We start from the raw sequence: 24,576 nt of genomic DNA on the forward strand, positions 1-24,576 counted from the left end.
CCCCGGCATACCTGTAGGAAAATGCCACCCTAGGCAGTAGAAGCGCTTTTACATGGCAGGTCCCATGAGAGTCCAAGGAAGGGAAGTGTCTGTGGCCCCAACTGGGCAAGGAAGCTTCTTGAAAATGGAGCGGAGCCTCAGGGGACAGAGGGTGAAGAGGTAGAAAGAGCAGGCAGAATAGCAGGCAGGAGCGGTCCAGGAGCAAGACTGCACAGGTACAGTGTCACTGCGGGCCCAGAAGCCCTGGCTAGGCTGAAGGATCTGGCTAGAGTAGCAGCAAGCAGACCGAGACAGCTGTAGATTATAGTCCTGATGGGAGATGTGGGGACAACTTTGAATATAAGCTGAAAAGCACAGAATCTGGCCCATCTCAATAGGGAATTCATGGGAGATTTTTAAAAAATTATTTATTCTAATTTTTTATATATGATGGCAGAATGCAATTCAATAAATATCACACATATAGAGCACAATTTTCATATCTCTGGTTGTACACAAAGTATATTCACACCATTTGGATCTTCATACATGTACTTAGGGTAATGATGTCCATTTCATGCCACCAACTTTCCTTCCCCCATGCCCCCTTCCATACCATTCTAAAGTTCCTCCATTCCTCCCATGCTCCCCACCAATGCCCAATATGAGTCAGCATCCTCATATCAGAGAAAACATTCAGCCTTTGTTTTTTTGGGATTGGCTTACTTCACTTAGTATAATATTCTCCAACTCCATCCATGTACCTGCAAATGCCATGATTTTTCTCTTTTAATACTGAGTAATATTTAATGCTGAGTGTACATATACCACACTTTCCCTATCCATTCATCTACTGAAGAGCATCTGGATTGGTTCCACAATTTAGATATTATGCTGCTATAAACATTGATGTGGCTGCATTACTGTAGTGTGCTGTTTAAAGTCCTTTGGCTACAAACTGAGGAGAGGGATAGCTGGGTCAGATGTTATTTCCATTCAGATTCCAAGGAATCTCCATACTGCTTTCCAGAACGGCGGCACCAATTTGCAGTCCCACCAGAAATATATGAATGTGCCTTTTCTTTTCCCCCATATCCTCGCCAACATTTATTGTCGTTTGTATTCTTAATAGCTGCCATTCTGACTGGAGTGAGATGAAATCTTGGAGTATTTTTTTTTTAATTTCTCTAATTGCTAGAGATGGGAGATTTTTGAGTTCTGGTTCAGGCAGGAATGTATAAACGGGGAAGCAGGCTAGTGGTGAGCTGGTTGGGAGGATGTTGGAGAGATTCCACCCCAGAAAAAGGCATGTCAGGAAAGGAAGCAACAACCACATTGCTACAAAAATTGCTCCTTGACTTCTAAAACTCATTTGCTCACTCTTGCTTAAAACTCCTCCCCACCTTCCCCTTCTTTATTTTTCTATTACAACACTTGTAGGCATTTTAGGAGGGTTGTGAACGCCTTCCCTCTGGGTCATTTAGGCCAATGCTGTGTTCTCATGCAGAATTTTGTATAATTCATTCTCAGTAACATTGAATCTGGGCCAGGTGGGTGGCACATGCCATAATCCTAGCTCCTCAGGAGGCCGAGGCAGGAAGATCACAAGGTCAAAGCCAGTCTGTACAACTTAGCAAGACCCAAAACTCAACATAAAATTTTAAAAAGAGGCTGGGCATGTAGCTTATGGTACCAATGCTTGCCTCGAAGACACAAGGCCAGGGTTCAATTCCCAAGCACCACAAAAGAAGAAGAAGAAGAGGAGGAGGAGGAGGAGGAGGAGGAGGAGGAAGAAGAGGAGGAGGAGGAAGAAGAAGAAGAGGAGGAGGAGGAGGAGGAGGGGAGGAGGAGGAGGAGGAGAATCTGGACAAATTTAAAGATATCCTGGACATGAGCAGATCTTTAATTTTGAATGAACACCTTACCCTGCCTCAATCCCAGTGGTCAACCTAGCTGTCCTTCAGCCTCATGGAGTCCTAGCAGAGATGACTGATCTTCAATCCTTAATGCTCTATGGCCTTCTCAATTTTTTTCTTCACCTGTTCTTTCCTTCCTGCCTCATTTTGCCTAGTCTCCAGTCCCCCGTCCTCTTTATTCTTACTGTACTTTCCCCATCTTAATTGGGAAGACCAGGCCCAAACAGTCTACTTCCTGAGAGGAGTCCCATCCCTGAGCACTTTGGGCCTGTTAATATGGTTTCTGGGCTGGACCATTGTTTCTCCTGCACTGTTTAAGAGCAATGCCATGTTCAGGAAGAACCATGAATTTATGATCATTTAACCCTTTTCACACAAAGTCTCTTGTTCTCATAGTTAAATAATCAAATAATACAGACTTATGAGGAAAGTATCCCTTCCCCTACCTGTCCCATAGTCCCATATTCCAGAGGCAATCATATAGACCAGTTTGTCTTCAGTTTTCCTTCAAAGTAGTAATCTGAAAGTCTCTAAATAAATTTGCTTTGCATACTGGACTTAGAATTTTGGAGCCCTTGAGGTTTCTTTTTTAAAAAAAAAAAATTATCCCTTTCTCAAGCATTATAAGCCCACATCCAGCCAGGCCTTCATGAACTACAGCATTTCTAATAATGGCCAAAACATGGGAACAAAGCTACTGCAAATTTCAAATAAACTGGTGAGCACTCCACGGAGCCACTCCAAGTTCTGCCCCACATACTCAGCACCATGCTAGGTGGCAGCTTCTGGGATGTGGCCATGAAGGATGAGGCAGGACATGGCCAGGACCCAGAATCCCTCACTGAAGGGAAAAGAGGCTACAGAAAGTCTCTGCCAATAGCAGTGCTCCTCAGCCTTTGCTCCAAATACATCCTGTGCCCTTGCCAATCAAACCAGTGTTGTCAAGACAGCTTTTCCTGCATCCTGAGCAGGAGCCTCCACAGATACTAACCACTAGGCCAGGCCCAAACAAGGCTCATCATAGAGAGATGGGCCCTTCCACACAAAGCAGCTTGACCCAGTTAACTATAGAGACTTCTGGGAGCTTGTGGCTAGGTGCTAGGACCAGAAACCACAAATGTCATATCAGAGGCTGGGGATGTAGCTCAGTGCTTTCCTAGCATGCATGAGGCCCTGGGTCTATTCCCCAGCATTGTGAAGGAAAAAAGGAAAAAGAAAAAAATGACATTGGAAATCAGGAAAACAAGAATGTAGCTCTTATTGTTACACTAACAGAAGTAACAGTGAACACAAAATGAAATAAAGACACATAACAACCCAAAATTCAATACTGGAAAAACTGCTTTAGGGAGGTAGTGTTTTCCTCCTGGCCCTGAGATGTCTTCAAGGCATCTATTTTAAACCACTTGGGCAAATCATGTAGCATACAGTGCATTCTAAGGAAGACTGGATTCTATAAACTTAAAAGTAATTCCACTAGTGTGGAAGATTTAAAATATCTCCAAAGAATAACACAGAAGACTGGGGACTAGAACCGGCCCCCAGCTGTGTTTCAAGGATCAGTTGCCCTGCTTGGATTTGTGTTGTAAGGCACTTCCTTCTTTCCTGGCTCCACATTATTCAAGGATCCCTTGGAGATCATCTCAGCTGACTTTTTGCTTTCTCCCCACCTGGAAAGGCTTCAGGTGTTTCCCAGGACTGACCAGGAGAGCTATCAGGGTTACTGCCTCTCACTGTCCTCTGGGATGAGTAAGAAACACCAGGCTGGACCTCCCCGAGTGAGGAGGACAAGATCCGAGACACTCACCAAAGGGGATGCAAGCTTGACAAAAGGGTGACTTCCAGAGAATGCCACGTTCCTCGCAAAGGCCGGGTACTTTCCCATCTGGAAAATTTGTTTGGAACTTGTTTGGAGGCTGAACCTTTATTTTAGAAGCAGCTCTGGTCCTGCTGACCCAGACTCAGTTGCCCTTGGGATCCAGTCGAAGAGGATTTTGGAGTGACTCTAGCATGGTGCTCAGAGACCATGGAGGCAGGCTCCTTGACCCAGGGGGGCTGATGAGAAAAGTACAGAGAGATCCAGAGAAGGCTTCAAAGCAAAACTATCAGAAGGGAAGATTGGTCCGCCTCACAGGGCTGCATCCTGGAAATCTCACCCTTTCCTTGCACAGAACCACATGCAAAAAAAAAAAAAAAAAAAAAAAAAAGTAGGGTTCTAAAGATTTTTCCACAAAACAACCAGCCTATTGCTTATTCTAAAGTTCTAGATAAATTGGCTTCTTACACTCAGCCTCAGTGCCTTGAAGAGAACAATGCAGAATTGCACAGTAGGTGCCATGGACATAACACTCAGCCCAAGGGCGGCCAGTGTCTGCCAAGGACAAGCCTCATATGCTCTTCAAATTGATTCCACAGCAGCACCTCTTAGAGAGGGGGAGCTACTCCCTTCCAGCCTCCTCTTGACCCTGGGCCTTGAAACCAGGGGACTTCTGAAAAGGGACAATTAAGTTTCCATGACCTTGACCCTAAGAATCCTCACTAAATCCTAGAATGTTCTAATGGTGAGGAAAAGAATACCTAATATGGGTTGAATGTCCCTTATTCAAAAGTACTTGGGACCAGAGATCTCAAAGTTTTTTTGATTTTAGAATATTTGCACAGACTTTATCAATTAAACATTTCATCTGAAAAACCTAAAATCTGAAGTGCTCCAAAATCAAACTTTTGGAGCATCATGTCAGCATAGAGTTTCAGATTTCAGATTCTGGATTTTTAGATAAGGCTGCTAAGCCTATACTTAGAGATGTCACCTAAGCTAAAGAAATAGACCTATTTTGGACAACAGCAAAGACAGCTCAGTCAGGAGGCACCTTTCCCTTTTGCCTTACCAAGGACTTGCAGCTATGTCTGCCAGGGACTGGATAACTAAGAGAAGCCCTCAGGTTTGCAGGAACCATAGCAGAGGCAGCCTGGTGGTTAATGTGGGCCAGGAACTGCCCAAATGCCTCTCTAGGGCTTTGTGGAGGGTTCTGTCCCTCAAGCCACATATCACTGAGGGTTTCTAGTATGAAATGGAAGTTGTCATCTATCCAACTAGTCTTCCTTTGTCTTGAGTGTATGGCAAGAAGCCAGGGATCTGTTTTTATCAAATACACAATTAAAAAGTCACACTATTAGGAAACTCTGCAGTGTGAACATATGGGCTTCTCCCAAGACTTAGAATTTTTAAGAGCCACCCTGAGAGTAGTGAGGTCACAGCTCCCTAGCGCATCAGCATGAAGAGCCAGAGGTGAGAGAGCAAGAATACCAACTCCCCACTGAAAAGAGCAGCCACGGAGGTTTGGAGATGCTGGAGCAGAGAGCCCTGCATTTCTCAGCCCCCTTTTTGGAACATTCAATCCCAGGCTTGGAAAATGGCATTTTGCTGCATGTTGGCAAGAAATCCTGCAGCTGAGACGCTCCTCTCCAAATGTCGAGCATCTTTATTTATCCAAATCTCTCCACAGTGTTTGTTTAAAGGGGAGCGCTAGAGAGTAAACTAAATCTTACAATGAGCATATGGATGGCTATAATTGCTGAGGTTTGTTTTTTTTTTCTTATTTGCTAACTAGCTATATATAAAATTGTGTTTCTATTTTATAGATTTCACACCCTGAAGGCTGCTAATTTTTGCATGCATATGATTTTCACATGAATGGATGAAAATACAAAAATATTCTTCCCTCTGGGATTATCTAATTGCCCCAGCCCTGCTCTTCGCAGCAACTAGTGGGTGGGGCAAGAGATACTCCTGCCATTTTTTTCTGGCTCCCAACTTCCCTGGAAGCTCAGTTGGCCTCCATCCACTCAGGAATTGGCCCAGTTGTCTTCCAAACCCATCCATGCTGGAACTCATGGCAGATAGAACACGGTCTGCTCCCCAGGGCTTCTCATATCGATCCATTTTGCCAGCCTCCTCTCTGAGAATTTTAAATAACGGAAACGACATCTGCCTCTGAATTAGCTGGTAATGGGAAACACAAATTGCGAAAGATCTTAATATATAGTTAATCAAAGAAAACAAATACTTTGGTTTGGCCACTGGTTTGAACTTCCTATCCCACCAAACCGCCAACCTCAGTGGGATCCTTTTCTCCCTCTCTGGTCCCATGTGCCCCCTGGTGGACAAATGAAGGAACCAGGAAATGCCCTGAAATTTGGACCCCAGGATGCTTTTTCTTTCCCACTTTAGAACTAAAGGACCAAGAGAGGGATCAGTTTCCCAGCTCACATAGGAAAGTTGTGACAATGTTGAGACTTCTTAATCACTTGGAACATACCGCATGCCAACAACCCTTCTGGGACTTTTTTGGTACTTGGGATTGAACTCAGGGGCACTCAACCACTGAGCCACATCCTCAGCCCTATTTTGTATTTTATTTAGAGACAGGGTCTCACTGAGTGGCTTAGCGCCTTGCCATTTGCTGAGGCTGGCTTTGAACTCACGATCCTCCTGCCTCCGTCTCCTGAGTCGCTGGGATCCTTCTATTTCTTAATGCATGGTTTTCACCAATCAGCAGACATGTATGAATTGTGCAGAAGCCAGGGATGGGTATGATGGGGATGGAGAGAGACAGGAAAGTATTATGGCTGTTGCAAGATTCCCCCAGGTAGTTAAAGACACTCAAGGACCCTGCAGGATGAGGAACAGGAAGGTACTGACAGTGGGTCCCTAGCCAGAAAGAGGAGGAGGTTCTCCCACTCGGGAGAGGTAAGCTCCAAGCCTGGGGAGATGGAGAGGGTCCAGATGGTAGAGAAGTGGGAGTTGATCCCTTAGTGCCCTTGGAGTAGGCATCTCAGCCCTTCCTGCTAAAGTGTATTGGAGGCTGAGTATGATGATAGCCACCCATAGTCACTGTGGCAGGCAGGAGGGCATTGACTCTGGAGTCAGATATGGGTGCTGTCCCAGCTCCATGTTAGCCAACTAGCCCTGATGGATAAGTGGTTCAGCCTCTCAGAGGCCCACTTGGGAACTGGGCTTTGTTGGGCAGTTCCTTTGTTGGGCAGGAGCTGGCATCTCAGAAGCACCTGGCATTCAGAAGAGGTACTCATAAGGTTGGAAGTAAGGCTCCTACTCTGCTCCTCCTAAGAAAGTAGGGGGAAGGGCTAAGTCCTGCTCTGATGACCCAAGCATTCTACTGGGGAAGGCAGAAGGAAAATCCATAATATGTCTGAGGTTGGTGGAGGCTACAAAGAAGTAAAAGCAGGAGAAAATGGGTAGTGTGGCAGGGGAAGGTTCTCTGTCTCTTGATAAAGTTCCTTCTGAGCCCAAGCTATGAAGGCAGGGAGAGAATGAGCCATGAGGATCTGTGAACTGGGATTCCAGGCAGAGGGAACACAGTGCAAAGGCCCTGGGGTCGAAAGAGATTGTGATGGAGCAAAAGGAAGGGGAGAGTTTATGAGGACAGGGAGGTAACTAGAGACTAGATCATGTGGGGCCTTGCAGGCCATAGCCAGAGTTTGGCTCTTACTCTGATAGGAAGCCGCTGGAGGGGTCTGAGAGGAGTGATAGACTATGACTCTGACCAGCTATTTTTAGCCACCAGTTTTCTTCCAGCTGCCTGTGTCTGCAGTGGCCTCTGTGTCTAACAGCTCAGAGGTTGGTGGAACCTGAATGTAACGTGCCCTTTGTGTTGGCCAGGAAGGTCCCCAAGTCCTCCCTGGGAGGCACACCAGACTCTCCTCCTGGCATGTGGCATCATGCATACTTTCTCCTTGTCCTTAATGTCCCTGTCACCAACATAACCCTTTGTCCTTGCAGAATTCCAGCTTCCTGTGACTGAACCTGACATCAACAACAGGCTGGAGTCCTTGTGCCTCAGTATGACCGAGCATGCCCTGGGAGGTGAGTGTCCTCCCTTCCTGTCCTCCTCACTATGTACCGGGATGACTGTGGCCATCTGCCATTTGCACTCTGGCAGCAGCTCTGGGGAAGGGGACAAGGAGAGTTGGCAGGAAATGGGGAGAAAGCAGCCTTGACAACATACTATTGGACCCTCATCTGGCCGCACCCGCCACGTGGCCTACCATGCTCGGCTCCCCTCCCTTCCTGGGAGGTGAGTCAGGGCCCTGGAAACCAAATAGACCAAAGCTAGCCCCCAGAGGCTCCTCCCCCAGGACACATTGGAACCCATCACAACAGTTGTCCCAGCCAGACTCAGGGAGGAGTCAGGCACACACGACGTGGCTTCTAGCAGGAACATCCCCCACAGCACTGGATGCTTTCCTTCTCGGCACTGGATCCCCCAGTCTGGGCCAAGCATATCCCAACGTGCTCTAAAAATAGAAGTTTTGAAACAAAGATCCCTGCTTGCTTTTATATCCCCCAGTTGAAAAGGGCTTGCATGACTCCTGGAGCTCCAAGCAATCTGAGCTGTCCTTCACTGAGTGACAGGGATGGCTTGGGTGTCCACAGCCAAGATGGAAGCATAGGCTGCAGGGTGCAGGACTGGTACCATGAGGCACTCCCCGAGGCAGCGGCGCTTCCCCATGGGTTTGGCCTGTAGCCTACCTCCTCATAGCTGTCCGGGAGGCCCTGGCACCCTCCTGGTACCAAGCAGGCACCTTTCTCTGGATCTGCATATTTGTGGATTGCTGGCAGGCCAAGGAGAGGAAATGTCCACCCCCTTCTGCCACCCTCCTGAGAGTCTCTAGGTCACAGAGATGCTGAAAGGCCACCCATGGGACTTCCCCATAGCCTTGCGCAGCCTGGATATGCTTACCTCACTCAGAGATGGGCTGTCCACACACCTAGAGGCTCCATGGTTGTCCCCTAGCTGCAGTAGGCCCAAAGGCTGCTGTTAGCTACAAACAGCAAACCCACTCTTATCTTGACACCAAATGTAAAACAGACAAATGCTCTGTATGGAGCAAAATGCAGGCCTGGGACTACACCCACCTGACCTTGGTACCGGGACCACTGTGACCTCGCAGGGCTTCAGACAAAACAGGTGGTGAAAAGGCCCAACTCCTTCTGTGACCTCCTCTTGAGTTCCATGGAACCCTATTTGCAAATCACTGCTCTCTTTGTGGCTGCTCAGATCCTAGAAGTTTCAAAGCCTCATGGGGTCATCCCTAGTACACCCCCCATAGGAGGTGCCGTCAGCTTCTCTCTGCCTTACTAAGGAGTCAGCAGCCCCTAGTGGGTAATGGGAAATCACCAAAGTTCATCAACAGATGAATCTGGACCCATAAGATGCAGCATGGCCATACAATGGAAAGAAGTACTGATTCATGCCATGGCAAGGATGGGCCTTGAAAACTTGACACTGGGTGCAACAGCCAGACCTGAGTGAAGGAAGGCCACTGACTATATGACTCCATATATATGAAATGTCCTGGATAGGCTGCTACATGGGGACCGAGAGAAGAGTGTTGCCATCAGCTGTGAGGAAGTGGGAATTTGAGAGCCACTGCTAATGGGTACCAGATCTCTTTGCGGGTAATGGGAATTAGATAGTAGTGATGGTCACATAACTTTGTGACTACACTAAAAACCAAGGGAATGTAACCTTTAAAAGGGTGAAATTTACAATATGCAAATTAACTCCGATTTTTTAAAAGGATTTTTGGGGGGAGTTTTTTTGTTTGTTTGTTTTATTTTAAAGGAAGTAGTGAGGGCATCCATGAGGCCAGAGTTAGGACAGCCAATGGTGAGCAAGTCTGCCAAGCAGGGCCCTACTGGAGCTCTCCACTGGGAAGCCTCCAGACCCTGGGTGGTCAGGCAGGATCAGCCCATTGCTCTCCTGCCCCACATGGCTGACAGATGAGGAGCCCGGCTCCATCTTCTAATGCCTTTGAGTTAGCAAAGAGAACTGACCTTTTCCCTAGAATTGGATGTATCTCAAATACCTGCATTTTTGGAAGGTTTTTTTTTGTTTGTTTTTGTTTTTTTTTGTTTTTGTTTTTGTGGGTTTTTTTTTTTTTTTTTTTTTTTTTTTTTTGGTACTGGGGATTGGAGCCAAAGGCACTTACCTCTGAGCTACCACCCCAGCACTTTTACTTGTTATTTTGAGATAAGGCCTTGCTGAGTTGCTTAGGACCTCTCTAAGGTGCTGAAGCTGGCCTCAAACTCATGATCCTCCTACCTCAGCCTCCTGAGTCGCTAAGATTACAGGCAGTGCCACTGCACCCAGCCCCAAATGGTCTTTTCTTAAAGGGAGGTTTTCATTGAAAAGATTTCCTTTTTTAGGAAATCCTTTCCTTTCCATAATTCCATTTTTACAGAATACCTCTCTGAACTGATGAGTTTTTGCTAATGTTTTCATCTTGTTAATTGATGAAAACTTTTTTATTGCTGTGTTTTTTCCCAATAAATCTCCTCTGGTGGGAAGCCTTGTAAGCAGTTTCCTGAGCAGAGGATGCAAATTAAGTTCAGGGTTGGCCTAGCTGGGCACACTGGCAATGTGTCCTCCCACTATGACAGCATCCCTCTGCTGGCTGGCCCCTGCCAGGTGCCAGGGGAGATGACCTTGATGGGGACAGAATGCCAACAAATGAAGTCATTTCACTGGAAGACAAGTGACAAGGGAGAGGAAAGCAGAATAAAAGAGGTACCCCCTACTTGTGACTCAGGAATAGAGAAGGAGGGTGTCAAGTTCCTGGGACCCCATATCCCAGAAAGGCCACTCTAGCATGACGGGTCCATGGGGCCCATCCTTTCATGCTGACATCTCTGGCCTCCATGGTCTCCTCCAGGAGTTGCTGCCCTCCTGCTGCCAGTCTAAGCCACTCTTCCCTTTGGCCTTCCTTTTCCATCTTTTCTCACCTGAGGCCCCTCCAACAGAATGGAGAGGTTGCCCCTGCCACCTTGGTCTGTGAGTCTTTGAGGCTTTCTTCAAGCTCTGTTGGGTTCACTCCTGGTCAGTGGTCTGAGAAAATCAGTAAGATGAAATGCCAAGCCTGGCCACTGTCCTCCTGCAGAGGACGCTGTGGACAGGCATGCCCACCACTACAAAAGCAAGGCTCCTCCCAGCTGAGTCTGCAGTGAATCATGCATGGAGAAGAAGACATGGTCCACTCTTTGATTTTCTGGGGTTTACCTTGCTCTTCTTATCTTCTCCACTTACCCCACTCTGGAGACTTACCAGCCCCACACACGGTCAATATGGAGACTGTGCAAGTTACTTTGTCAAGCCACCAAGCTGTCATTTGTTGGAAAATGTCATACTAACCGTAAAACCTATGATGTTGAATGGCGCCCCCTGGAGTCCTGAGTGTACTGCTTGAACAACTACAAATACTCTGGATTTACTGATTGGTGCTTTCCCTGCAGATGAGAATCATAGTCCTTGGATGATGAGTCACGGGGTTGGAATTCAATGAAAACACAGCTTGGTGGTGGGTGCATGCAGATTTCCATGTCTCCAACTCCACACTTTTATAGCTCTGAAGGTTTGGCATTGATGAGTAGCCCATGAGCCCCAGCAAGAGTGTACACTGCACCTTTAGAGATGAGAGGGGTGACTCCACCAACCATAGAGATCTCTGCACACACCCACAGGCATGTGCACACCCTTCTTCTCCCAGGACCACTGCAGGGCCACCACTCAAAAGGCAGGCTCAGGTTGACACCACAGAAGGTAAAAAGTTACTATTTAGAGGTTAATATCTGTAGCCACTAGGATTGGTGATTCAATGCTTTGAATACCCCAGGGGTTTGTTCCTTCCTTTAAAATCTCTCCCAAAACTGTACAGAACGTAACAGATACATATCATGCACGTAACAGGCAAAACTGGGGAAATCTAAGTAAGATCAATGAATTGTCCATATGGCATTTACGCTATGGTACTATGGTTTTGCAAATTGTCTCCATGGAGAAATCATGGCAAGATATCCACGGAGTCCTTCTAGACCATTTCTTACAACTGCATGTGAACCTATAATGACCCCAACAAAAATTTCAAAGAGGCATTTCTCCTCCATATTCTAACTGGCAGAGTTGCCAACCTGGCACCACCAACAAGAGACTGGGAAACCCCAGAGGTGGGCTCATTACTCTCCCTGGAGCACTCTGCTGCTCCTGTCTCCCACCCTCATCCTGCCTGTGACTAGAGATGCTCCATCTTGGAAGGTCAGCTTTGCTACCCTGGGACTTAGATGGGGCTCCATTGCCTGACCTTTAGACACCAGCAGTCAGCGGGGCACTTGGCAGCTCCTCGATCCTCACCTGTGGTCACTGAACGGTCTTTTCTACTTCCTGTGATGACGAATCCACGTCTCTCTCTCCTCACTGGATAAGCCCCTAGTCAGCTCCATCCAACATGGACCAATGTTGGGCCCTCTAAACTGGCTTTCCAACCACTGGTCTTGTCCTTTGGTTCAGACCACCAGTCACAGCTGCCAAAGAAGCTATTCTAAAATCAGAGCTTCTTATACTGTTGCTTAAAATTCCTCAACTGCTGTGACCAAGCTCCTGCTCATGGTTCACAGACCCTGAGGGTCTGCTTCTGGGGATTTCTAGAACCCAATGTAAGCAGACAACTGAAGAAAGACTGGGCAGCCATCGCAGCCCCTGCTGTCTGTCGGTCTCATGGCTTCTCATCTCTGATGTGCATGTCCCCTTGCCGCAGTCCGGCTGCAGCAACTTGGTGCTGATAACGCCAAGGTCGCGGGTTTGTTCCCCGAACGGGCCACCATCTGCCGCAGTCCGGCTGCAGCAAACTAACCGAGGGTTGACGAATAACTTGTGTACATTGATACAGCAGGAGTGGGAGCCGTTAATTGTAGGACAACAGAGGTATTTATACATTCCACACAGCTTATCCTCATGCACATAAACTAGATACAGCAGTCAACCAATAAGGAATCTCCACACTTAATGGCTCGCTGGTGTTACTTCATAAACCACTCCCTCTGGCAAAATGCCAGGCACCATCCAGATTTGTTTACAGACTCTAACATCCCCTGCTTTGCACCTGGGTTCTGCAGTTCTCTAAAATGCAGACAGGCAAGTCCTGGATGGCCTTGCCTCTCAAAATTTTACAGGCTTTTTCAGCTCCAAGTGCTCACAACATCATCCTCTGGTTTTTCTGCCTTTGACCAGATTCTTGAAACAGAGTTTGGATCAGTTTAAGTCAGATCCATCCAGCTCAGCTGTGGTGGTGAACAGAACCACAACTGCTTTGTTCTCAGTCTTTCATCAAGGACTTGGTGAGAGAGGGAGATGCTTCCAAAGAAAGGGACAGGAGCTGTGCAGGTCCATTGACGCATCTACTACAGCCCCTGCCTGGTGTTTCAGACCTATTTCCTGCCACTCAGCCCCTCATCCTTCATCCTAAACCTCTAACCCGTTCCCTAGCCCCATGGCACCATGACCCATCATTCATACCTATGTATGTGCCAAGGGCCTTTCCACATCATCCTCTCCTGCATCCTCCTTATCAGGCACACACTTCTACCAGCACCATCTACGAAAGTCATTTTGTATCTCTATGAAAAGGTCCTTGACTTCCAAGGCCAACTTAAACATTGTTCCTCCATGTTCCCGCTGTCTGGGTACATAGTCCTTTATACCCAGTATCACTCCTAATACCATTGTCTTTCTTCACGTCTGTGATTTGCCTAGAATGTGAGTACCTGAGAGAGGCAGGGATTGGGTCTTTTCATCTTGGCTCCCAGGCTCAATGTGGCTCCTGGCAAAAAAAAAAAAAACAACTGTCCCCCCAGATGTTGAGTGGAATTTGCCAATGAATGATGAGGCCCTTATCTGTTCTCAGAGACTGGGAGACCCAACGCACATGGCACTGGTGCTACAGGGCCAACACATAACTGTTTCCGCTCACCTATACCCTTTGCTTCTTTCCCAGACGGGGTTGACCGGACCTCCACAATCTAGAAGCTGAAGATGAGAGTGACCGCGCTGGCCGTGAAATCGACTGCTGCGGGTCCAGTGTCAGCCATCTTCATGGCTGCGTAGAATCCTCCAAGATACTTTGCAGCCCATTTCCCCTGGTCCCTCGCCCATTTTGATTTTGTGAGAGCGTAGGTCATCCTTGTAAACATATCAGTAGACCTGGGATTGGTTATGTTGTCATTCGTTTCTGTCATGGGATGGTTTGGTGTGCCCCGGGGAGAGGAGTCTCTAGGGAAATGTGGTGGGACTAGGGGCGGGGGTGGGGGAGGGCTGTGAGTGGCTTCCTGGATGGAAGGGGTGGGGACGGCTGCTGTGAAAAAAGAGATGAGAGACACAAGAGGGAGGCAGAAGCCCTCCCCTGGGGAGCCCTCTTAGAGAGCCTGGCTTCCCGGTCAGGCCACAGAAGGAGATGGTGGACCCATGCGACCAAAGCAAGATGGTGGCTCGCCTGTTTCTGTTTCCCCTGATTGGGTTCCCCGAGGCCCCGCTTGAAACAGCCACAGGAGAAGGTCAAATGGCAACAGGGGCAAGAAGGAAGCAATTCCCTCCAGCAAAATTTCAGATAAACTTTGATTTGTGTATTGTTTACATAAGAATTTTAAAGGGTACATAATGTGTAAAGAGTTTGGGTAGAACTTCTCTTCATACTATGGTTTTTGTAAAAGGATTTGTTGTTGTTTATGGATTCTTTTTTTTTTTTTCTTCTATTTTTATAATAGCAGCAGGGTTGTCTTTTGAAATGGCTGCCGAGCTCTGCTTCTTGGGAAGATGGATATAGTCACGTAGGCCTGAGTGGCTATCTTTCACCATTAAGTGGGAGGAGCCTGTGGGTGGATTTGAAGGATGAGGATGTGGCCAGAATGTACACAGCACTAGGAAAGGACACAAGGACGATGGCAGCATGTGATCAGTTACAGATTTGCTCACAGGTCACCCAGAGATTGTAAACAAACCTTGCGGCCTCTTTCTGGGCTGGATTTGCTTCTCATCTAAAGACCTCGCTTCCTTCCCACCCTCCCCCTGGACTTCATCTTAGCACTGCTGACCTGGCTCCACAGACACCCAGGTGGGTCCCAGTTCCATGGTGGAGGGTGATGCTTTTCCCTTACAAGGCGAGGATGATGCTTTTCCCTTACAAGAGGTCTAATATCCAGAAAATGAGATCAAAACATGTGCAGCGGGGTTTCCTAGAGGAACCTGAGCCGCAGGGGCTCAGTCAAGTCCCTGCTGAGGAAGAAGAGAGAAAGGCCCAGCAACAGTGCATGAAGGGTCAGTTGGCAAGTGTCAGAGAGAGCAAGCAGGAGGCACTGGGCTCACGCAGTCCAGCCCCACCCTCCCAGGTGGCAGTAAAAGCAGAAGTGGGAAGGAAGGTTCTATCCACACAGTGAGCCAGATGTGCTGTATAGTTAGCTGATTTATCCATCCACACAGAAGGGAGGGGGGAAAACGCTCATTGCATGGTGAGAGATTAACAAACTATGGTACCACAAAGTAATAGCTCTATTTCTTAAGGGCAAGAAAGAGTGTGTTTTGGAATTTGATGCCGTGGAAGGTATTAGTGGAAATCAAAAGGGAATTGTGCTCTGCACTGGAAAATTGGGTTGTGTAGATGACGGTATAAATGCTCAGCCAGAGGCGAGATTGGGGAGAAGGGTGTAAGGCCTGTTTATTAAATGAGTGAGAATGGTGCCTCTTTTTTTTTTTTTAAGTGAAGTCAGAGTCACAATTAATTAGATCAGATCATGAAAATTATTGCACTCACTTGTGGTTATTTTTTTAAGTAAATGAATTACACAGATTTAAAAGGGCTTAATAAAATCCAACTTTCTTTTGCCATCAAGATTAAAATGTACACCCAGCCCAGCCAGGATGCTGTGGTCAGGTTTTTGAAACCTCTTTGCCATGCAAAAGGCTTCGAGTACCTTAACCAGAGCCTTTAGTGAGCTCAGAAAGCTTGAATCCATAATTTCATGCTGTGCATTTAAAAGAGAGAGAGAGAGAGGGAAAGAGAAAGAGAGGGAAAGAGAGAAAGAGAAGAAAAACATTTAGACCTCTCCTTGGAGTGACTAAATTCTAAAGATGCAAATCCATGTGCAGAAAGAAGCAGCATTTTTTTTTTCTTTTTTTCTTTTTTTTTAACCAAGTGCCATTAACATTCATCCCTCACATCCCGTTTCTAAACAAGCATAATGTTGGGGAATGTGCTGGGATGGACGATCACATGTAAGGCAGGAAGAATATGTCAAAATGATGAAGGCCAAAGGTAAGGCCAAGAGGGTTTGAGGATGTGTTTGGGGGATGCTGATGAGAAAGTTAATACAGAGGAGAGAAAACAAGGGTATTACATGTCTTGTAGAGAAAGGAGAAGGCGTTCGGATCTGCTGCAAAACACACGTATCCATAAAGACTCGTGTTATCAGAAAACAGATTGTGAACACAATCACATTAGCACGAATCCTTTAAAAGGAAGAAGACCTTAAAAGTATTTGCAAATCTGAATTTCTATTCCTTCACTGAATATAGAAACAATGGTTATCTGATTATTAGAGATTATTATTTTGGATATGTTACTTTATTAACTTGCTATGGCTGGTAACCATGATAAAGTCTGTTATTAATAACAACATAATTCTTTTTTTAAGAAAAGAAAAGCTTATTTTTCATTGACTGTGTATAGATTTACTTAGTTGTGTTTTTTGCTATATTAGTGTTTTGTTTTGTTTTTTTAAGTTGAGTGTTCTGATGAATTTTAGGAGCCTGTCCCCATCTTGTTTTGAGTCCTGTGTTGACTGCAGGTATACAGCTCAATTTAAAAATCCTAAAGCAAAAGAATTTTATTTATAAAAGAAACAGTTGCATGCATAAGGCTGTGAAGTCGGATATTTAGTAATAAAGCGGCAGTGCCTTTTTTTTGTATTTACCCATTGATCCCCAAATGCAACTGTTTTATATTAAGTAAATAGAAAACAATTTTAAAAAAAAATCTCAAGAGTAAAATCTATTTCACTACGTGGGTTCCCCCCTCCCCCTTGTTCTGAGTTAAGCAGTGTGTCAACTTGGCATCTCGACACTGTCCCAGGGACAGTGGTGTTCTACAATATTGTTATCATGTATGATGTTTTATTGGTGCTTTTTATTCATAGAGATTTCTTACCAGAAACAGTAGGAAGAAACACATGAACTGTGTCCACGACATGAAACATTGCTGCTGATATGTTTTTTCACATGCTTTTGTTGAAGTTTCACTTTTTAAATGAGAGCCAGCCAGCAAAATAGATGCGCTGGGTCTGCCCGCTGGGGACAGCTGTTGTGTACCAAGCTCTCAAATCCTGGGTATGGAGGGTTCCTTTCTGATACTCAGGATTGGAGCTGCAGCTGCCACCCCCTACCCCCTAGCCCCCACCCCTGCCACTCCCATTCATTCTGAAGAGACACTGAGGGAAACTGAGATTTTCTTTTGAGGTGTCACTGGCTGCCTTTTACAGAATGGGAGCCTCCTCCGGGTCTTTTGTCCTTCTGAACCTCTTGTAGCAACTGCCAGTGCAAGGTTTGTAGATGTGTATCCCCAGAGCCCGGGCTGAGCGCTGAGCTGGGCCCCATACATGGGCCTGCAACCCAGGAGGACAGCGTGGGGAGGCAAAGCAGGCCTCTGGAGATGACCTTGACAGTCCTCTGCAGCCTGGGTGCGGGGAAGCAGCCTAACCAAGGCACTCGGGTGTGCCTGTTACAAGCAGAACCTACAGAAGGATCATTTGCACATGGAGCTGTGATAACACTAATGTTGTTTCTTTTTCTTTTTTACAAGTCATCAGAGATGTTTGCAAAGTGAGTTTTATTTTTTTGTAATTCCTTTATCTTTACTTAAAGGTGAATGTGTATTCCTCTGGGAGGAATAGGAAGAAAACAGGAATGTTCATAATGTCAAACAGAAACTTCCTCCCTTATTAATATATAACCCTCATGTATTTATGCCTAATGTAAACTGACTTTTAAAAAGCTCTCTTCTGTTGCATGCCCATGAAGGCATCCGTATTGTACATGCATGCCTTGCGTCCTGTTTTCCTGTATAAAGTTAGTGAACAAAGAAATATTTTTGCCTAGCTCATGTTGCCAAGCAATGCATATTTTTTAAATTTTGTCATATATGGAAAGAGCATGTTTGTTACATGTAAAAGCTTTACTGATATACAGATACACTAATGTTTGAACATGCTTTCTTTGCAAGTGTACAGTTTTCAAATGTTGTTACCAGTGAAACACCCTTGTGGTTTAAACTTGCTACAATATATTTATTACTCATTTCCTCCCATGTAACTAAGAATCATGGCTATATTTCATATCAACGTTATATTGAAAGTGAAGGGAAATGATTAATACAAGGTTTTGTAACACTGGTGTGTGTGTATTTTCTTTTTGTCAACATGATCGATTAGAAAACAAGAACTGAGTCTTAGAAATAATCCAGCAAGGAAGAGCAAGTATGACATCCCCATTAAATATTCTCACCTGCTCAGGCTGCAAAACTACATCTTCAACCACGAGCTACTTTCTTAACAAACAGGTGGGGGACAGGGGGACAGAAATGTATACAGTTTGATCTTTGCCCAGAGTAGCCAGTGAAAGTGTTGCCCAAATTAGGGACATGTTTCTAAATACAGACTCTGGTCATTGTCACTGCTTTTGAAATATTTCACACCTTAATCATGGCATAAGGAAACCAGCCTCCTTTGAGTCTTGGGATTTTGCCCACACACAGTAAAACATGAAACTTCTGATTCCAGTATGATATATAATAATATATTAATATAAGTTCTAAATATGTCAGTTAAGCATACGGCAGGGGGGAGAGACTTGGATTTGAATTCCGGCTTGAGCGTTCTCTAGCTGTGTCATCTTAGACCAGTCACTTAACCTCTCTCTGAACCTCAAAAGTCTTTTTTGTTTTAGCCTATGGCATTCAAGGTTTACAAGTGTAATTAGACCCCTAATCCAAAAAGAAGTAAAAACAAAACATAGGAGATAAAGGCCATGGCCACCGTCACCCAGCAACCCCAGAGTTTCTCCAAGGCAGCCACAACTTGACATGGTAGCGATAACCACCATTTAAGCGACTCCCTTTTTTGCCTGCCTTACTCTAAAGACAGGCAGAATCTAAATGGGTCCCTGGGAACAGAGCGGAATGCCTGTCATCTATGTCAACTAAGAGGTAATATGAAATTCCTCCTGAGGGTGAATTCTTGTAACCCAAATGAGCTACACGTGGGGGAGGGGAGAAGGTGCAAGTGGAGTTGGAGCCCACTTTGGAATGTGTGAAGTCACAGTGGTAAGAACTGCAGGGGAGAGGGAAGCACTGACCTAGTGAGGGGTTTTTAATCAACAAAGCTGCAGCTCAGCCAGTGACCTCTGTAAAGGAAAGGCTAATCCTGAAGAAAACGTGACCCTTACAATAAAGCTTGCAGGACCTCCACACATGCAGCCCCCAAAAGAGACTTGATCCCACTTACTAAAGGGGATGGTGGCACCGTGGAAGGGGCTGCAGGGGTGAGCCAGGAGTCTAGAAGGGCCAAGGGTGAGGCTGACCAGTTCACGCTCTGCACACCGGCAGGGAGGAGCGGGGACAATGCTGGGAAGCCACCTCTCAAACCAAGGACCTTGGTTTGTTCCACTGAACAATCACCCTACCACTGGCCCTGGCTCCTGATCAGCCCAAGACTCGTCCCCGGAGGGGAGGGCTGGCAATTGGCAAATTTACCAACCAAAGCCTCCTCCATAACCAGAGGCAGATCCTTGAGGAGAATGTGGAGGCTTCAGGGTGGATCCCACTCACCCAGAAGCACAGCTTGGCAGCCCACACTTGGCCGTCTCCCCCTTCCTATTGTCTCATGCTGGCATGTCACACCCAGGTAAGGATGTCACAGCAGTGGTCCCACAACCGCCTACAGGCGTTTCCATTTTCTATTTTGCATCTACACACCTCAGCACTTGAAAACCAGCCCTTCCCTGGAGGCCTCAGCCTCTGGATCCCCAGCATTAGCCCTGGGTTCTCCGAGCTCTGCGCTTCCCCAACTATCTGTGAAGTCCCCTTGTGGTGCAGCTTGCTTCTGTCCCCATAGCACAACTCCTCTGCAATATGGAATAAGAAAACACGAAACTCCTCTTCAGTGTCTTATTAGGTCTAATACACAAAACCCCTCTGTCGGACACCTACGAAGTAGCCCTGACCTGCCTCCCCAAGCTCAGGGGTCAGCCTGCAGACCCCGGGTGTGAGATTGCTGATGTCAACATGGCCCCACTCAGGCCAACCCCAGCCTCCGTGCCATAGAGAAGTGACCCTCAGGTTAAAGGATGCCTAGAAGGTGGTCCGAGATTGGTGAGTGACTTGGTCACTCTTCATTTCTAAGAGGAGTAAAGAAAAAGAGAAGGGGAGGTGGAGAGGAAGACGGTCCAGCAGGTAAAGGCACTGGTTCCAGGGGGCAGAGCCTGAATTGGAAGTCTTTAGAAATGGGTCTCTTGTTAGAGCATCATTTCCAAAGCAACCCTGAGACTGTGGTCTTCCCTTGCCCACTCTCCATTTCTGGATGAAGAGCGGAGGGCGGATAAACATACGTTGGAGAAAAGATAGACTCTTCCACAAATGGTTCTGGAAAAACTGGAAATCCATATGTAACAAAATGAAATTAGACCCCTATCTCTCACACTGCACAAAACTCAAAGTGGATCAAGGACCTAGGCATTAGGCCAGAGACTCTGCACCTACAAGAGGAAAAAGTAGGCCCAATTCTCCTTCATGGCAGCTTAGGAACCAAATTCCTCAGCAAAACACCTAAAGTGCAAGAAGTAAAATCAAGAATCAATGCATGGGATGGAAGCAAACTAAAAAGTTTCTTCACAGCAAAGAAAACCATCAAGAACATGAAGAGAGAGCCTACAGAATGGGAAAAATTCTTTGCCACCTGCACCTCAGATAGAGCATTGATCTCTAGGATATATAAAGAACTCAAAAAACTTAATACCAAAAAGAAAACACAATCAATAAATGCACAAAGGAACTGAACAGACGTTTCACAGAAGAAATATGACCAGTCAACAAACACAGGAAAAAAATACTCATCATCTCTAGCAATCAGAGAAACACAAATTAAAACTACACTGAGATTTCATCTCTCTTCAGTCAGAATGGTAATTATCAAAAATACAACAATATTTAAAAGTAAACAATGAATGTTGTTTAAATAAAAGTGACAAAAAATGTTAGCGAGTATGTGGGGGAAAAGGTACACTCATACATTGCTGATGGGACTGCAAATTGGTGCAACCACTGTGAAAAGCAGTATGGAGATTCCTTGGAAAATCTGGAATGGAACCAACATTTGACCCAGTTATCCGTCTCCTCAGCATATACCCAAAAGATTTAAAATCAGCATTCCATAGTGATGCAGCCACATCAATGTTTATAGTAGCTCAATTCACAATAACTAAGCTATGGAACCAACTTAGGTGCCCTTCAATAGATGAATGGATAAAGAAAATATGGTATATGTACACACAATGGAATATCACTCAGCCATAAAAAAGAATGAAATCATGGCATTTTCAGGTAAATGGATGGAACTGGAGAATATCATGCTAACTGAAATAAGCCAATCCCCAAATCCAAAAGCCAGATATTCTCTCTGCTATATGGATGCTGACTCACAATAGGCTGGGGTTGGGAGGTGGGGGTGGGGATTCACCAGATTGGATAGAGGGAATGAAGGGAAAAGAGTGGGGATGGGAATGGGAGAGACAGTGGAATGAATCAGACATAACTTTCTTAGTTCATATATGAGTCCACAACCAGTGTAACTCCACAACATGTACAACCAAATAAATGGGGAGTAATTCTCCCTGTATGTATAATATGTCAAGATACATTCTACTGTCATGTATAACTAAAAAGAACAAATTCTAAAAATTAAATCCAAAAAAAAAGGAAGGCAACTCCTCTGTGGATGTGTCTGTTTCTGTCCGTCCAACCCTTTGGGACACAGGTATGTGAAGTGGGAAATGTGGCTGTCGGGGAATTGAGATCGATTTGGCAAATGCAGGAGCAAATGCAGGTTCACAGCGTCCTGCCGCCGGGATTCCACCCGCCTGTGGCTCCCTCCTGCCAGCCTCCTTCATGGGGCTCTTGTCCCCAGACATTGACTTCTCTGTGATGTCAACCTGAGAATTTCCTCTGTGGAATGTTTTCCACTCTTCGGTGGTTTCTACTTCAATTTTTAAAACCAGTGGAGAAACATTTGGCGACTTTACAAAGCTTGTACTTCATATAAAAAAAACAGACCTTTGTGTTTACGTTTGACTCAGAGTACATGCTTTTAAACAGCCTGTTGCTGAGTTTTCTGAGGTTCTGTTTCAGTCCAATCCAGAAGAAACAAAATCCAAGCCTTGGTGAGTGAATTGCTCCCACCAGGGCTGTTGGAACTTGAAGCAGCTAGTTAACCCTCCTGTGGGAACCACAGCCACACCGAGTGTCCCTGTGTGGCTCCAAGGTCCTGGGGAGATATTTCCAGTATTTTGGTGCCATAAAACTCTTTACAGTTTCAATTAAGTAAGGTCAGATGAATCTACAAACCCCCAAATCAAATCTCTCCAGCTGGATCTCACCACTTTGCTTTCGGGTTCGTTTATCCCCCGATCGGATCGACATTCATTTCCTGTACCTGAGCCTCTTTTATCATTGGCCTGGGACTCTGCTATTCATCTCAGATGGAATATGTACAAAGACAGCAGCACACTGTGTATGAGAAAATAAAATGCACACAGGACAAGCAAATCATCGGGGTGTGACCCAGTCTTGCAGCTCTGGGGGCCACAGGATGCCCTGCATCATCCCTCCCCCAATCCTAAGCAGTGCAACATGAGTTGAGTGATTATCTATTATGCTGGGAAAAGGAAGGAAGTCCCCAAGTCCTTGCATAGGAGCCCAAGGCTGATTCCTCCACAGAGAGGCCTAAAGGTAGGCAGAATCCCTTGGTACCTGGCCACAGGCCAAGGACTGTGACAAAGCATCTGGGCCCACCTAGGTCCCTAAGATTTCTGGAACAGAATTCCCTTTTAAAAAAAAATTTAAATTCTTTTTTTAAAAATTATTTATGTATTCTAATTTGTTATACATGATAGCAGAATGCGTTTCAATTCATAGTTCACATGTAGAGCACAATTTTTCATGTCTCTGGTTGTACACAAAATACAGTCAGACCGTGTCTTCATACATGTACTTAGGGTAAGGATGTCCATCCCATTCCACCGTCTTTCCTACCCCCATGTCCCCTCCCTTCTCCTCCCTCCCCTTTACTCTATCTAAAGTTCCTCCATTCCTCCCATGCTCCCCCCACCCACCCCCATTATGGATCAGCATCCACATATCAGAGAAAAACATTTGGCCTTTGGTTTTTTCACTTAGCATGATATTCTCCAACTCCATCCATTTACCTGCAAATGTCATGATTTTATTCTCTTTAAATGCTGAGTAATATTATATAAACCATAGTTTCTTTATCCATTCATCTACTGAAGGGCATCTAGGTTGGTTCCACAATTTAGCTATTGTGAATTATGCTGCTACAAACATTGATGTGGCTGTGTCCCTGTAGCATGCTGTTTTTAAGAGCTTTGGGTATAAACCAAGGAGAGGGATAGCTGGGTCAAATGGTGGTTCTATTCCAAGTTTTCCAAGGAATCTCCATACTGCTTTCCAGACTGGTTATACCAATTTGCAATTCCACCAGCAATGTGTGAGTGTGCCTTTTTCACCACATCCTTGCCGACACTTATTGTTGTTTGTATTCTTAATAGTTGCCATTCTGACTGGAGTGAAATGAAATCTTGGAGTAGTTTTGGTTTGCATTTTAAAATGTTGAACATTTTTTCATATATTTGTTGATTGATTGTATATCATCTTCTGAGAAGTGTCTGTTCAGTTCCTTGGCCCACTTACTGATTGGGTTATTTGGTTTTCCTGTGTTAAGTTTTTTGAGTTCTTTATATAACCTAGAGATTAGTGCTCTATCTGATATGCTCGTGGTAAAAATTTGCTCCCATCTGTAGGCTCTCTATTCATTTCACTGATTGTTTATTTTGCTGAGAATAAGCTTTTCAGCTTGAATCCATCCTATTTATTGATTCTTGATTTCATTTCTTGCACTGTAGGAATCTTGTTAAGAAAGTGGGACCTAACCCGACATGATGAAGATTTGGGCCTACTTTTTCTTCTGTTAGGCACAAGGTCTAATTCCTAGGTCCTTGATCCACTTTGAATTGAGTTTTGTGCGTGATGAAAAGGGCTTAGTTTCATTTTGCTACATACAGATTTCTAGTTCTCCCAGCATCATTTGTTAAAGAGGCTATCTTTTCTCCAATATATGTTTTGGTGCCTTTGTCTGAGATAACTGTATCTATGTGGGTGTGTCTCTGTGTCCTCTATTCTGTACCATTGGTCTACAAGTCTATTTTGGTGCCTATACCATGCCATTTTTTTTTTTTTTTTACTATTGTTCTGTAGTGTAGTTTAAGTTCTGGTATAGTGATTCACCCTGCTTCATTCTTCTTGCTAAGGATTGCTTTGGTTATTCTGGGTCTCTAATTTTTGAAGTTGAATTTTATGATTGCTTTTCCCATTTCCATGAAGAATGTTATTGGAATTTTGATTGGAATTGCATTAAATCTGTATAGTGCTTTGAGTAGTATGGTCATTTTGACAATATTAATTTTGCCTATCCAAGAACATGGGAGATTCTTTCCAT

At 45.3% G+C, this 24,576-nt stretch overlaps 1 protein-coding gene across 2 annotated transcripts in view; it reads left to right on the forward strand.

The window, feature by feature from the left end:
* Positions 1 to 18,180, forward strand: part of Samd4a (sterile alpha motif domain containing 4A) — a 208,527-nt gene extending 190,347 nt beyond the window's left edge. For both annotated transcript variants that reach the window (XM_005337956.5, XM_021735057.3), the window contains 2 exons: positions 7,696 to 7,779; positions 13,743 to 18,180. In XM_005337956.5, coding sequence (XP_005338013.1) covers positions 7,696 to 7,779; positions 13,743 to 13,771 — 113 coding nt within the window. In that variant the 3' untranslated portion in view covers positions 13,772 to 18,180. The remainder of the gene's footprint in view (positions 1 to 7,695; positions 7,780 to 13,742) is intronic.
* The last annotated feature ends 6,396 nt before the right edge of the window (positions 18,181 to 24,576 follow it).

This window comes from Ictidomys tridecemlineatus, chromosome 5, assembly GCF_052094955.1.
Source record: "Ictidomys tridecemlineatus isolate mIctTri1 chromosome 5, mIctTri1.hap1, whole genome shotgun sequence".
NCBI classification, from domain to species: Eukaryota; Metazoa; Chordata; class Mammalia; order Rodentia; family Sciuridae; genus Ictidomys; species Ictidomys tridecemlineatus.